Below are 13,466 nucleotides of genomic sequence, written 5' to 3'. Positions count from 1 at the left end.
ATTAAAAAAAGAAAAAAAAGAAAAAAAGTGTGCTTCATTGTGTTAATTAAACCCGACATCACATTACAAACCCAGGATGGTGAGCATTGATAAGTGCGGGTTATCGTTCTGAAATACCACATCAGCTCTCCCAGTGTTACACGACAGTATGGAGGTCTGAAGCAGCTCTTCAGAAGAGAAGCTGTTTGGAGTGAATGTCCCTGGATGAACCAGAGAAATGAACACAGGCTCCTCGGCATCACGCAGCTGTGCGGCTGACGAGGAGACCTACCTATATTTATACATAGTGCAAAATTCATCTGGTCCTCATCAGTTTAAATTTTTCAACAGTTCCCGTGTCATGGGAATATTAGACCCCAAATCAGCGCTTGATATCAGCACAAGGTCAGAAGTATGGGGCACACCTCATTTCACTGCCTCCTGTGTTCATGTGACCATGTAAAGCGCTGGACCCACAGTTGTAAACACACCTCCCACTCTGACCAGTCGGTGAGCAGTCGGGTGACTGATCTATGTGCCAAACTCCATCAGCTCCTCGGCCACAAATATTGGATTATTGTCGCCAATCAGTCGCAGGCACAACCCGGCCACCTCCTCGTCTGATGTCAGATATGAGCTTTGAATGGAGGAACATCACTTCTCGTCACTGAACGCCATTTCAATCAGTGACGCCACAGCAGGTGTTTAGGGTTCCTCAACTGAAAACACTCTTTTTTCTTTTTTTTTTTTAAACAACCGCCCGCAGCCACAACAGTGGTGCAGCAGCGCGTTACATGCTCCAGTGTTAACAGACTCATTAAAAAACTGCAACTATCAAACTGAATAAAGCCAGGCAGAGAATTTAAGTGTAAAATGAATTTTATCACATTCACGTTGCAATAAATCTCACTTTTATATGATACATGGGGGGAGGGGGGGGGGTGATGTACATCCTTCAGTACATGAATTAATGCAATTCAGAGTGTTCCATATACACACATATATACTTGTTTACATCAGCTGGTAAATACTGTTTGAAAGCTCTCCAAAAAAACAAAAACAAAAAAAACATCTGATGACAAACTCAAACTGAAGAGAAGCTTTTTGTAGGACAACCAACAGATCGCCCCGCAAAGTCACACTGAACTGAGAGCGTGTGCCATGAGAGGTGGTGAAAACAGGACACCCGAGATGCTTTTTTTGTAGCGTTGCCGATGATTGTGGGTCAGACCTGCATCAGCAACGGCCTGACTGAAATAACGACACTTACTGTGACCCAAGTGGAGTATTTCATCTACGGCAAACAGCGCCGTCTAGTGGGTTTCTTGACTTTTTTTTTTTTCTTCCCCCTCCGGGCGCTTGCAGCTGTTTGATCGACTCACGTTACTTGTGCAAATGTTAATATTCTTCTAAAGTGACGCCCTCACACTACAATGACTGCAAAATGAATGTGGATTTGAGTCTTACACTGCAAAAGAACCGTGACGACGCCGACAGCAGCCAAACCGAATCTACTACTTCATTGTTATTTTGGTCATCACTCTGTTGAAAAGTACCGTTTTTTTTTTTTTATTTAATTTTTTAAATCTAAAATTAGTTTATGGAGAGATACACTTTTTTTTGACGTTTTAAAAACACAATAAATCTTTAAAATCTATACGTCTTAAAAGAGTGTATTAATTATTCCAAGTACTGACTTTCCATCCAATATGGACCTAAAGAAAAGTAAACCTAAAAAAATAAAAAAAATAAAAATAAAAAAAATCCAAGGCATCAAAAATATAGCAAGACACCATGAATTCATTATCAACCCAAAAATCTGAGCATCATTTGAAGCTTACATCATGTCTTACCAACATTAAAAAAAGGAGTGTACACATTAATAGCTATTTGTGATTCTGTATTTACATTTCATAATGAATCTCTGAAAAACAATAGACATTTTTTGTACCCAGAAATAAATGGATGCCACACTAGCATGATTTGACCAACTGAAGAATCAAAAAACAACAACAACAAAAAAAAAACTAAACAAAAAAACCAAAAACCCACTGACGTCTTTTCATCTGAATAAAAATAAGTGGACTCCTCAATCATAATAATTTCACCTATAATCTATAATACTATCTTGAAAAAAAATACAACAATGCATTCAGTGAAAATGTTTCGGGTTTTCTTTCTTCTTTCACGCTCGCTCACACACACACGCACGCACACACCTAGAAAAGACATTTTGAGTGGTTAACTACAGAGGAGCCGACAGATTGTGTAACCTCTGTACAACAACAGCAGCATCGCTCCTTCTTTTTGTGAGAAGGATTCTCCATCGTGGGCACCAACTTGTCTTACACACACTCCACCTTAACACAGTATCTGCAAAGGCAGAGGCAAAAACCTGTAGTAAAACCCTCATTGCGTATTTTTTTTCTACTCAGGCAGCTGAGAGGACATCACTCCGTCTCTGTCAATCTCTCAAGACTTGTGTGAGCGTTCATAATTGTCTGTACTCAGCAAATCCCCGGCAGTGACAGAAGCCAGGGTTTTGTTTTCTTTTTTTGCTGGTGTTCATTTTCTCCAGGAGGCTTATAAAGGCCAGAGAGCATCCAAGTTCTGCCTCGCCAGAGAGGAGACGTAAAAGGTCCAGGATGACGATGTTCAGAACAGCAAGTCTTACCTTGCAGGAATATACAGACTTCAGTGGTTCAGGATTGTGAAAACAGAGTAATGTGCAGCATGTCAAAGACTAAAAGCTCTGACAGTGTGTGATTAAGGCTCATTGTTTTTTTAAAACTAATTTTTTAAAAGAAACATGACAATTCCCCCCCCCCCCCGAAACACGCTTATTATCCATCCTTCCAGAAGCCAAACAAGAAGACAGCTACCCCTCCCTCATCTGCGGGTGCATAAGGCAGCTGAGCCCGACAGAGACCAGCTGACTGCTAGTTAGCTTAGCACCGTGGATGTTATTTGATTGTAGCATTAGCATGGCAAAGGAAAAAGTCGTCACATACACTTTTCTCCAAAGAGGTTTTGCATACATATAATGAGGGTTGTGCATAACATGCATTACATCATTTGATAGGAGGGCTGCTTACACGTAGCACCCACTACCACTCATCGTGCTAAGCTAACTAGCGGTCAGCAGGTGAGAGGGCCCTCTGTCTTGTGGCTCTTGGGTGGTGGTGGGGGGGTTGGCAGAGAAGTCAGAGTCCCTTAAACAAGAAAGCAGAACTGGGCTTCTCTGATGTCCCTGCCCACCTCTCAAATGTGATGAAGTGAGTGCCATCGCCTCATGGAGAGCACAGCTAAGAGTTCCTTAGTCGTGACAAAGACAAGAATGGTTGAACTGCAAACGTCCAATTTGGACTGTTGTACTGATATTCAAAATGAAGTCAAAAAAATAAATGCATAAATACACGGACTTCAGAGGAGAAATACATCTGACGATAGAGAACTCTAGATATGAAGCATTATGGGAAGTCTAGCTGAATATCCCTTGACTAGTCGCAGCTGTTATCTGTCCTGGTATCTAAGCTCTTAAATAAATAGTAGAAAAATAATCTTTTCCTCTTAATAGGGTTTTTTTTGTTTGTTTGTTTGTTTAGATAAGAGAAATATTCTTCTAGTGTGAAGTTCATTGATGTTTACCAAAATGTCCATATAGGTTTCCCAAAGTATCAAGTTGTAATAGATCCCCACATTAGATTCAGGTCTGTGCTGGTCTTTAAACTCTTCATCGGAGACGTCCATCATTTAAGGCGTGTTCGGCTCTCCCCTGCCCCTAAACACAAGTGGGCTCAGTGGGAAACAACCTGTAAGGGGGGAGGATGGAGCCCCAGAGAAAAAGAGGCTCTTGATCGTTATCCGCTGCTCCTATGTAGTGCTTCCTCTGGCCGTCCACATGGAAATGAAGAAGTTTGTTCAAGGGTTTTAGGTTCCAGTCGTGTCCTCTCCTTGATGAAGTCCACTGAACGGGCTCAAGGGTATTATTGGCTTCCAAAAGTGGTTGTACGCTCCTGAATGCTAAATTCCTTCAGAGAACAATTTTAAAAAAACAAAACACATATTTGGTTCTTTTACTGGCTGAGATCATTTTCAGTGAATGTAAAACATGGTGCCCCCGCCAGATTTACGATTGGGTTCTGTTAAAAAGGTTGAGATGACGGCGGAATGAGGCCGATACACACATTCAACATCCATTCCTGGCGGAGATTCCAGCTGCCCAGTGACGATGTGGGTGTGAGTCCAGCTGTGCTGTCTCTCTCCCTCGGTCCATCCTCGCACCACTCTCACCATGTGCTGTCCGATCAAGCACAAAAATAGTCTCTGATAACAGAGAAAGGTCCATCCCTGGCAAGAGGGCAAAGGTCACACCGAGGATCAGCACTCTGCGTCCACGCTGTGAACTGTAACTGCAGCTTGCAGGTGGTGTGTATGCAGCGGGTGGTGGTGTGTGTGCGTATGCCTGTAAGGGTGGAATTTGTGGCTGAGCAACGCAGCCGTCTGAGGTGGCGTGTCCAGGTCCAGGTCATCGTCGTGGTTCCCGACGTCGACGCCTGCTGAAAGCGGGTCGTTGTTGCCTGGTGGATTCTCGCTGTCCTCCTGTGGGCTCATGGTGCTGTAGCCTGGAGAGAGTGAAGATGCAGACACTTGTTATCACCTTTACTACGGAATCAATCTTCAGAGTTCGTAGCCTCGTTACCAGCCTCCTGCGATGGGTTCAGGACCCCCTGCTGGTCTGATAAATAGACGGGCTCAGTTTGCCAGGCAGAATATTCTCGTGTTGGTTTCTATCCTAAGGTTACCTTCACACTTAAGGCATTATCTGCCTTTGATATTGTTGATAGCGTAGAAGTAGTAAATGCTGGGAGAGCCAGGAGAGTTTGACACATGCAAAATAGTGTGTGGGGTAGAATGAGTAACATTCCGACACATCAGAGGCGCTTACAAGTTCTTTTAGTGAAAAGAATTGTGTGAAAAAAAAAACCTACAAACGATGGACCTGCTTTCTCTGTCGAGCTGTGACCCGTTCGGCTCTGAGGTTTGTTATTTATGCAACACATTTATTTATTTTTGTCTTTTCATACCTCAAGGAGGTAAATATTAACTTACCCTGCTTAAGGAAACAGGACATCCAAAAAAACAACAACAAAAAACAAACAAACTGAAGAACCATGCAGAGAAATTGGCATTTTGATTTCAATGCAGTTGATTATGTAAAATGTACAATGCTGTAGGCTTCAATGTGTGGGAGTCTGATGAGATATGACTACTGGTATTCAGCCTTGCAGCAATGTGTGCACATGCGGCTACGATAATAAGAACTCATGAAGATGGAGACTTGACAATGAATATGATTCAGTATGTAATTAGGTCTCCGAACCTGAGTGGGTTGGAGCGACGTATACGAGAGCAGCTCACTGGCCATCAGTGATTCTCTCAATGTTACATAACCTGAGCTGGTGCAGCTCGCGCCCGTGATGTCAGTTCAGCCTGACCACCCAACTCACAGCATAGGGAAAAAAAAAAAGCACTTTAAATGAGTGTAATTGGGTGACAGTCAGTTGCCCATTGGATTACCTACTCGTGTGTCCTGGGGCAGCAGGCACCAATTTACACATGACATTTTAAGAATTTTGGAATCGACTTGGTACTCAAAGCATCGTCTCTCATAACATCGCCAGTAACCATCACAACACATCCTCGACAGCAATCTTTCACCTCAACACTTGAATATAAAACCCGGACATGTTCAGACACATGCAGTTGCTGCTCGTACATCACAGCAACAGCACTCATAAGAACAGAGAAGACATCACACTGGGACACAAGCGAGCAATCCGAGGCTGAGCCCGCTGCCTAAGACATGAAAGACAGGAACAGTCGTGTCAATACGCAGTGGCACACAAAGCCTCTGCAAGCATTACATGCTCCTCGGTGGCACAGTGACAACTGAATGTTCCCATGGGGCAATTTTCCTCTGTATGTTTTCAGCTTTCTTCATACAGTTTGGTAGAAAAGAAACTGCATGCATGTTTAGGATCACGTCCCTACACATACGTTCAGCCTGAGGAGATGAAACATAAGCCAACATGGCAGTTAGGATAGGCTGGTAACTGGGGCAGTGGGAGGAGAGACAAGTGTTTAGTGGGTCAGGGTAGAAGTAAATTATGGACGGAATTTGAAAATATCAAAATGAGATGATAATAGAACACTTATTTGATGCTTAAGGCTAACAGCAACTACCAGATGATGAGAAGTGAGCACCTCTGGGTTTAATCTCAGCATAACCTTTCATCTCCTGAGTCGATTTCATCACGTTTGGGGCAGAAGAATCCATCTGAAATATATTTTTAAAACAAGAGAGCTAATTATAGTGGAAATCCTCTTTCCTTAAGGTTGTGAAATGACACCAGCAAAGCGCCGCTTGATGGGAACATTATTATTACTCCTGAGCATCTCACTGCTAATTATGGAAAAGTTGCTGGCATTTAGGATAAAACATAAATCCTCTTGAGATACTGAACCTAGTGATTTGTTAGGGTGTGTGTGTGTGTGTAGGTGTGTGAGTATGATAGTGTTTGTGGGAGGCTGAAGCAGACACAGCTGAATTAATGTCCCTCGTGTCAAATCTACTTGCTTTTATTATTTTGTATCCCTTAAACATCAAACAGTTAACACTCATTTCTTCCCTCAACAGTCTCACTCCTCTGAGCTTCGGGGTGTCGTAGTGATGCCGTGCAGAACGCTTTTATTTATTTATTTTTTTGTGACAGGGAATCTTCAACAGCTCCAAGATCAAAACCAAACTTCTGTTCAAGTCCACAAATATAACTTGAAATAACAGATAATGTCATTTCGTTCTCCAATCATTTTGAGGTAAAGTACTGCTGTAAAATATAACGACTATGTCCCATGATATGTTGTGAGTGACAATGGTCAATTTATGTCCAAAAATCATAATATGAGAGGAAGGAAATGTCCTGTAGTCGCGTTAAACAGACGTTCTGTTGGGATGTTCTGACGAAGAAAAGGAGAACCAAGACTTCAGGGGTAAGTGACTTCGTGACAATTTCCAACTCCAGCATGAAAAGAAATCAAATCCCACTAATTATCAAGAGATAAAGAGAGATTAGAAATCTGATTCCATAGTTCTTCCACCTTTGAGTTGTCTGAACAGTTAAAAAGAGGGAAAAGAAAGAAGATCGGTCTGACTCCTGGAGATCTGACACCTGTGAGACGAAGCAATTTACCGTGACGTGATTTCTACATAATAGCAAGTATGTGTTTACGTTCTTACAGAGTTCGATGAGAAGCTAAGTATTACACTCATGTGTACCAGCTGATTAGCTTAGCATAAAGAGGCTAAACAGAACCTCAAAAGCTCACTTTTTAACACTCCTCATCTGTGCAAAGGCTTAAATCAAATCAGCTTTACGTTCACGGAGCCAAATCATGAGAGAAAGGTTGCACTGATTAAGTTCTTAAAAAAAAGAAACTATCCATCTCTCTCTCTCTCTCTCTCTGTCAATAATGTCTTCTATAATTATAATCCTAAACTTCATGTATATAATGTATTATTATACACTCACTGGCAGATTGAATGCTCTGATCTGCTCCAGAGAAGCATCTGTGTGTGTGTGTGTGTGTGTGTGTTATCCTTCCCTTCAGCAGTACGAGTGAATGGTATGTGGTAGGAGGGCACCTTTTGACCGAGCTGAGAAGAACAGCAAGTTTGACGTGGCAACTTAATAATGAATTTGTTTTAATCCCTGACGGAGTGAGCGCCCCCTCCTTCCATTATTCCTCACTCTTTTTTCCTCTCTGTCCCTGTCCATTTGGCCTTGCGTTGTGCTCTCGTTTCCCCTCTTTCATCATTTTTGCATCTCGGCGTCTATCCACTTATCCCCCTTTGTTAGTTTTTTTTTCATTCCCAGTTACACAACATGTGACAATGTGTCCTGATCGTCTACACTTACAATGCCCTCTCTTTGTTTATAGTCAAACATTTGATATTTTTGATGTCCTTAAAAATCTTCTAGAGATCAATTTATTTCACACAATGTACCTCTCAACTTAAAATGTAAAGCAGTAATCGTTGCATAAGGGGAGAATATATTATTCCTTGAAGTAGAGAACAAACCATAGCATTGTGTACAAAATTAGAGAACCGGTTTATGGCCAATTCTCGTTGTCTCCCTTTAGCTTCAAAGTTCATCTTGCTGTACTTCCCCAGGGGGGGTTAACAGCTTTATTATACCTATACTGTGCCAATATGCAGCTGACAAGTCCTTACTTGCATTTGCTTCACTTGAGCTCACTCTTTTCGCTTCGTATTAATCACAGTCCTCTATGTCATCATCAGTTATGCAACAAGTAACGGATACACTGTGCCAGCGAGGGAAGTGATGCCTCATGTAGGTGTAAGCGCCCGTGTGGATGAAACCGAGCATCCACATGCTTCCAGTGTCAGACGTTCAAGATACACTAGCAGCTACGGTGAAAATGGGAAACTCTCCCAAAGGTAAAGAGGAGAGAAAACAGGATTTTGAGGTGTGATATAATGAAAAGAACAGATCAGGAGCTGCATCTCCATCCAAGAGAAGTGTATATGTGATACTACAGCATTCACAGGGGAATAAGATTAGTTTTAGAATCCCAAACTTTACATTTTCTGACAGCTAAAACTCATCTTGAGGCGTTTTTTTCCAACAATACTTGTTAGTCTGATTCCAATTTCATAGAACAAAATTCTATGTTATGCGGAAATGTGATGATGCTTATGGGATTAATACTGCAGTTTCAATTGTATTTAGCTGAGCTGCAGCAAATCATCTGCAACACTCCCAGGTGGTTAAAGGATCAGTGCGTAGAGTTTAGCGACATCTAGTGGTGAAGTTGCAAGTTGTAACCAACTGAATACACCGCTCCCTTCCCAAGCATGTGGGGGAACATACAGTGGTGCCCAGGTCACATGACCTATCCAGCAGGTAACAGGAAACTTCAGCTGACCCTCATCAGCGATTTCCACATGTGAACCGCCACTCAAGTTCGACCCCGTTTCCTGAAATGACGAGTCATCAGTTTTGTTCGACACACGACACACACCTTTAACTGATCCTGAAGTGTCACTTTTAGAACTTATGGAATCATTCCTTTTCAAATGAGTTTATGTTAAACTTAACAAAGTGCGACAAAAAGAATGACGTGACAAAACAGGGGCAAGAATCACCACCATGGAGGACTGATGAGGATGATGTTTGAGGGTGGAGAGGAATACGTGCTGCATTTAAGCTCACGGCCAATTATTGGAAATCTCTTTAAACATGAACCAAAAATATTGTTCACTTTTAATAATGGCGGTGACTTTGATTCTTGAGTGAATTTATCTAAAATCGCCGGAAATTAAACAACATTACTGAATAATAGGAGTCTATACTCCATTTTGTTTATGTACAGCAGCAATATTGGCCTTTTGGCGACAACCAACTCATTTCATCTTTCCATTAATGTCATTAAGTTGCATTGGTTGATATCCAAATGGTCTGTGTGCTTTTGTGTAACTACCTGTCAAAAACATATAAAGAACATGTCTCACCATGGTCACTCTCTGTCCCAGATCGTCCCCAGTACCTCCGCCTCCGTTCTGGAGTGTGGGTGTGCCTCTCGATCACAGCAGCGATAAATCGAGTATTACTTACTGGAAGTAGAGGTAAAACAAGGACCTTTATCAACAAGCAAATACTGCTACTGGGGCTACAACAGAATCCTTTGTCAAGTTTAGAATATTATTTATCAGACAGATCTAACAGAACGTACTGATTCCTCGGTCCTCGTGGCTGTCTTCATCCCTCTCATCTCTTTCATTATCCAAGTTGGACATTCTCACCGACATTTCTGATGTAAGACAGAGGGGAAGAGAGTGTGAGAAAATGTTACAACCCAGGATGACTTGCGTGTGTATGTGTGTATTTGCGTTACCTTGAACCACATGTGCTGTTGGTACAAGCTAAAGCTGCAGCAGTGACTAAAGACGCCATAAACATAAACTGAATTTTAGAAGTGCAACTTTACGAGCCACTTCCTTGGCGTAATGTCCCGTGACAACACAGCCTCCGTCTCCACCATCTATTCCAAGTTGTCTACCCAAGTACTGGATTAAAAAAGAAAAAAAGGCATGAGGTGGAGAGTTTTAACGAGGCCGTAAACTTGTGTGATGTTTTTATCAATAATGCCAAGTGATCTAACAAATCACGGAGCAGCAGCTTTTAGTACAACAGCTGACATTGGTATAAAGTACGAAAAAGATTCAGTGCTTTCAGAAATGATAGTCCCTCGTGTTTTGGAGAGCAGTGTTGTAATTTTGTGTCTGATCTATAAATTATGTCCATGCATTCTCTTGCCATTTCATTGAAAACACCAAGATTAAAACTAGCCCTGCAATCAGTCTCCATTAATGAGGATTATGATGGTTAGATTTATGAATCTGGCTCTCATAGTTCCATAAACCCTTGAGTCTTTACCCTGAGCTGCCAACGGTGACATGTGCTGGTGCGATCGCCTGTGGATTTGGTGTCGGTATGCATACACAGCCAGCACCAATACCATGATGCATCCCATGATTCCCCCTGCAACTGGACCCACGGGGGCGCTCTTGATCATATTCAGAGATGCCACCTCCTCGTCTGCAGCAGAAAGAAAAAAGGGCAATGACAGAGTGATCAAACGCTTCTTTGAAGAAGTTACAAAGTGAGCTGATACACAGCACACGCTCAGATCCTGACTCCAGCTGTGATGCTTTTCAGCTTCCTTTTTATTCTCTCATTAGAGTGACCTGCAACAGAAATGTTCTTACTGTAAGCAGACAGACACTTTGTCCTTGCTGGCTGTTTTTGTTTGTTGTGGCTTAAATGTTTCTTCACGCTGCAGCATTGACATTGTGCTCTACATTTAAAAAAAGCTGTTCTCATCACTACTCCTCACATGTGGCTTGCCAGAGATGAAATAACCAAGTAGTTTTTGGTGTGTGTCTGTTTTTTTTGGGGGGGGGGGGGTCTGGTTTCCCATCCCACCCTCACTCACCAAGGAGTCCCATGCTATCCACGTACGGACTCTTTGCACCCACGATGCCCCCGAAACACTCCTTCTGCAGGGCACAGTACGGCTTGTCGAGATGGGTCTTCCCGTCGCTGTCCACCATGCACCACTCGCAGTCCAAAACGCCAAAACAGTCACTGAAACAGCAAACAGTGGAGTGGAAAGTTCAGCTACTGGGTGAAGGCATGAGTGACATTTCATTGGGTTTTTTTTGCAGATATCTGACATGCTGGTGCTTTACAAGTGATTTTGTCTGATAGCTGATATTTCCCGACTTCAATAAAATCGGTGGGAAAAGCTAAGTAGATATCATAATTCACATTTTGTACATGGGGGAAACATTATGAATTCAAAACAGTCACATTTTTCCTTATTTCCTAAACTTTTAGAAAAGCCCACAAATCTTGTATTTACTGCATTTCCTCAAAGTGAAATACTCCAAACTGACAATACATGTTTTGCAAACTGAGGTTTAAGAAACAAGAGTTCTATGTCAACCTCATACTAAAATATACTGCATCATGTGGTTTATTGGTATATATTGTACACATGTACCTGCTGGTGAATCTCTGGCTGCAGCGTGTGTTGATGCACTGGGGCAGTGTGTCATGTAAACTGGGATCAATCACATTCAGGCTGATGGGCTCCTGATGTACCTCACAGCTGGGATTCCTATAAGACACACAGGGTCAGTAAACATAAAGCTTAACATCAGAAATTCAGCAGACAGCATCCCTCTAGATCCTGCAGGGAAACAGCGACTAATGACAAAAGCAAACAAAGTGTCGTCAGAATAACGTGAGCCTTTGGCATGTCAGTTTATGCAAATGAGCTCTTAAAGGACAAAAAAAACACCCATCACTTTTACTTGACACAAAACTAAAACAGTGAAAAATCATAATTGCATGTCTTTTTGAAGTAAGGAGGACCTGGCATTTGAAGCAGTGATGCGCTGTCAGAGGCTGCTGACGGTTGATGAAAGGAAGTGGGAGAAACCAGAGAGAAGTGAGAGACAGAATGATAGACAGAGCGGCAAAAACAGTCAAGGAAAAAAAAAAACAGAGTGAGAGCGAAATTCAAGAGAGGAAACACCCACAGACATTTAAACCGGAGGAAGCAGGTGTCCTGCAGGAAGGAAAACATGTCTACAATGCAAATGACAATAATCTGAATATGAAAGAGACTGGCCAGCTAGACAGATGTTCTGTCATGTAGGGGAGCCAAAGACGTGCTTTGGAAGTGTTCAACCTCACAGTCAATCAGTCAGGATAGATACAAGCACAGAGCTACGGAACAGGAAGTAATCTCGCAAATAGAGACCATATATTATATCAACCCTTCTTAACTGATTTTTCAACAACAGATATCTCTGACTTACAATATCATCAACTTTCAAGGTGCAACGACCTGCAGTTCCTTACAATCGGAGCATTTATGGAGAATCCAGGCAGACGAGGGGAGACCATGTCAACTCCACACTGCAAGGATCTGACATCCAGAGCCTTCTTGATGTGAGGTGACAGTGCAACAACTGCACCAGTCTGCCGCCCCGAAACATTTACAGTGAATTTGGCTTGAAGATAAAATTTTATCCGGGACAGGTTGTTGACAGGTAGGGGAAGCCATACCATAATTTGCTCCTCCTACATCGAGTTGAAAACTGATCAGTAGATCAAGAAGAAGTTGTAGTTATTGTGGATTGTTAACAATTGATATTGTCCTTTATAGCTGCCGAATGCTCCATTATCTTCACCAGCTAGTTTCCAGCTGTGAATGTTGTCTTGCTGAGGTCTGAGCCCGTAGCATAAAAGTGTGTTCAGATCTTTTTCAACTGAAAATAACAGCGGTGACACGAAGCAGTGACTCACATATAACCGTGGCCATAAATGTGGCTCAGATAGACAGTCTTGTCCTCACCTGTTTTCAGCATTGGTGAGGTTGCCGGTACACTCATTGACCTCTAGAGGGCACTCACAAGGACACTCACATTCGTTCTGCTCCATTCTGAAAAACACAGTTGCACCATTGAGTGAGAAGCAAAGAGAAATAAAAGATACTGGACAGGGCAAAAGCAAAAAAGCAAAAGCAAGATGCATACTGTTTTAAGACATTTGATTACTTGAAGTAAGTCAGTCCAACTAAAGGTAAATGTTTACAATGGTGACAAGAATGTAACGTCTGTGTTGTGTATTGGTGATAATACCTGTGGCAGTTGAGACAGAGCCGGTCCACTGTGCTGCAGGCGCAGAACGCCAGAGAGTCACATGTCTCGTTGACGATACCAGCAAAGGCATTGGTACCAGGGATTCGGGTCAGACGGTACTTGGAACAATGGCTACCGTGGACAAGGTTGGTGAGGTCGCCCTAAAAAAACCCAAAAACCCAAAAGT

The 13,466-nt window shown here is 42.3% G+C and overlaps 1 protein-coding gene across 2 annotated transcripts in view; it reads right to left on the bottom strand.

Moving 5' to 3' along the window:
* Positions 1-1,528: 1,528 nt before the first annotated feature.
* Positions 1,529-13,466, bottom strand: part of cachd1 (cache domain containing 1) — a 79,435-nt gene continuing 67,497 nt past the window's right edge. For both annotated transcript variants that reach the window (XM_086224191.1, XM_086224192.1), the window contains exons 20-27: positions 13,280-13,440; positions 12,994-13,080; positions 11,632-11,748; positions 11,062-11,213; positions 10,503-10,664; positions 9,799-9,876; positions 9,578-9,679; positions 1,529-4,604 (exon numbers count right to left, since the gene is read on the bottom strand). In XM_086224191.1, coding sequence (XP_086080317.1) covers positions 4,360-4,604; positions 9,578-9,679; positions 9,799-9,876; positions 10,503-10,664; positions 11,062-11,213; positions 11,632-11,748; positions 12,994-13,080; positions 13,280-13,440 — 1,104 coding nt within the window. In that variant the 3' untranslated portion in view covers positions 1,529-4,359. The remainder of the gene's footprint in view (positions 4,605-9,577; positions 9,680-9,798; positions 9,877-10,502; positions 10,665-11,061; positions 11,214-11,631; positions 11,749-12,993; positions 13,081-13,279; positions 13,441-13,466) is intronic.

Source organism: Aulostomus chinensis, chromosome 14 (assembly GCF_037954235.1).
Source record: "Aulostomus chinensis isolate RoL2024-O1b breed Wild chromosome 14, RoL_Achi_v1.0, whole genome shotgun sequence".
NCBI lineage: Eukaryota > Metazoa > Chordata > Actinopteri > Syngnathiformes > Aulostomidae > Aulostomus > Aulostomus chinensis.
This window is presented reverse-complemented; position numbering and strand designations above follow the sequence as displayed.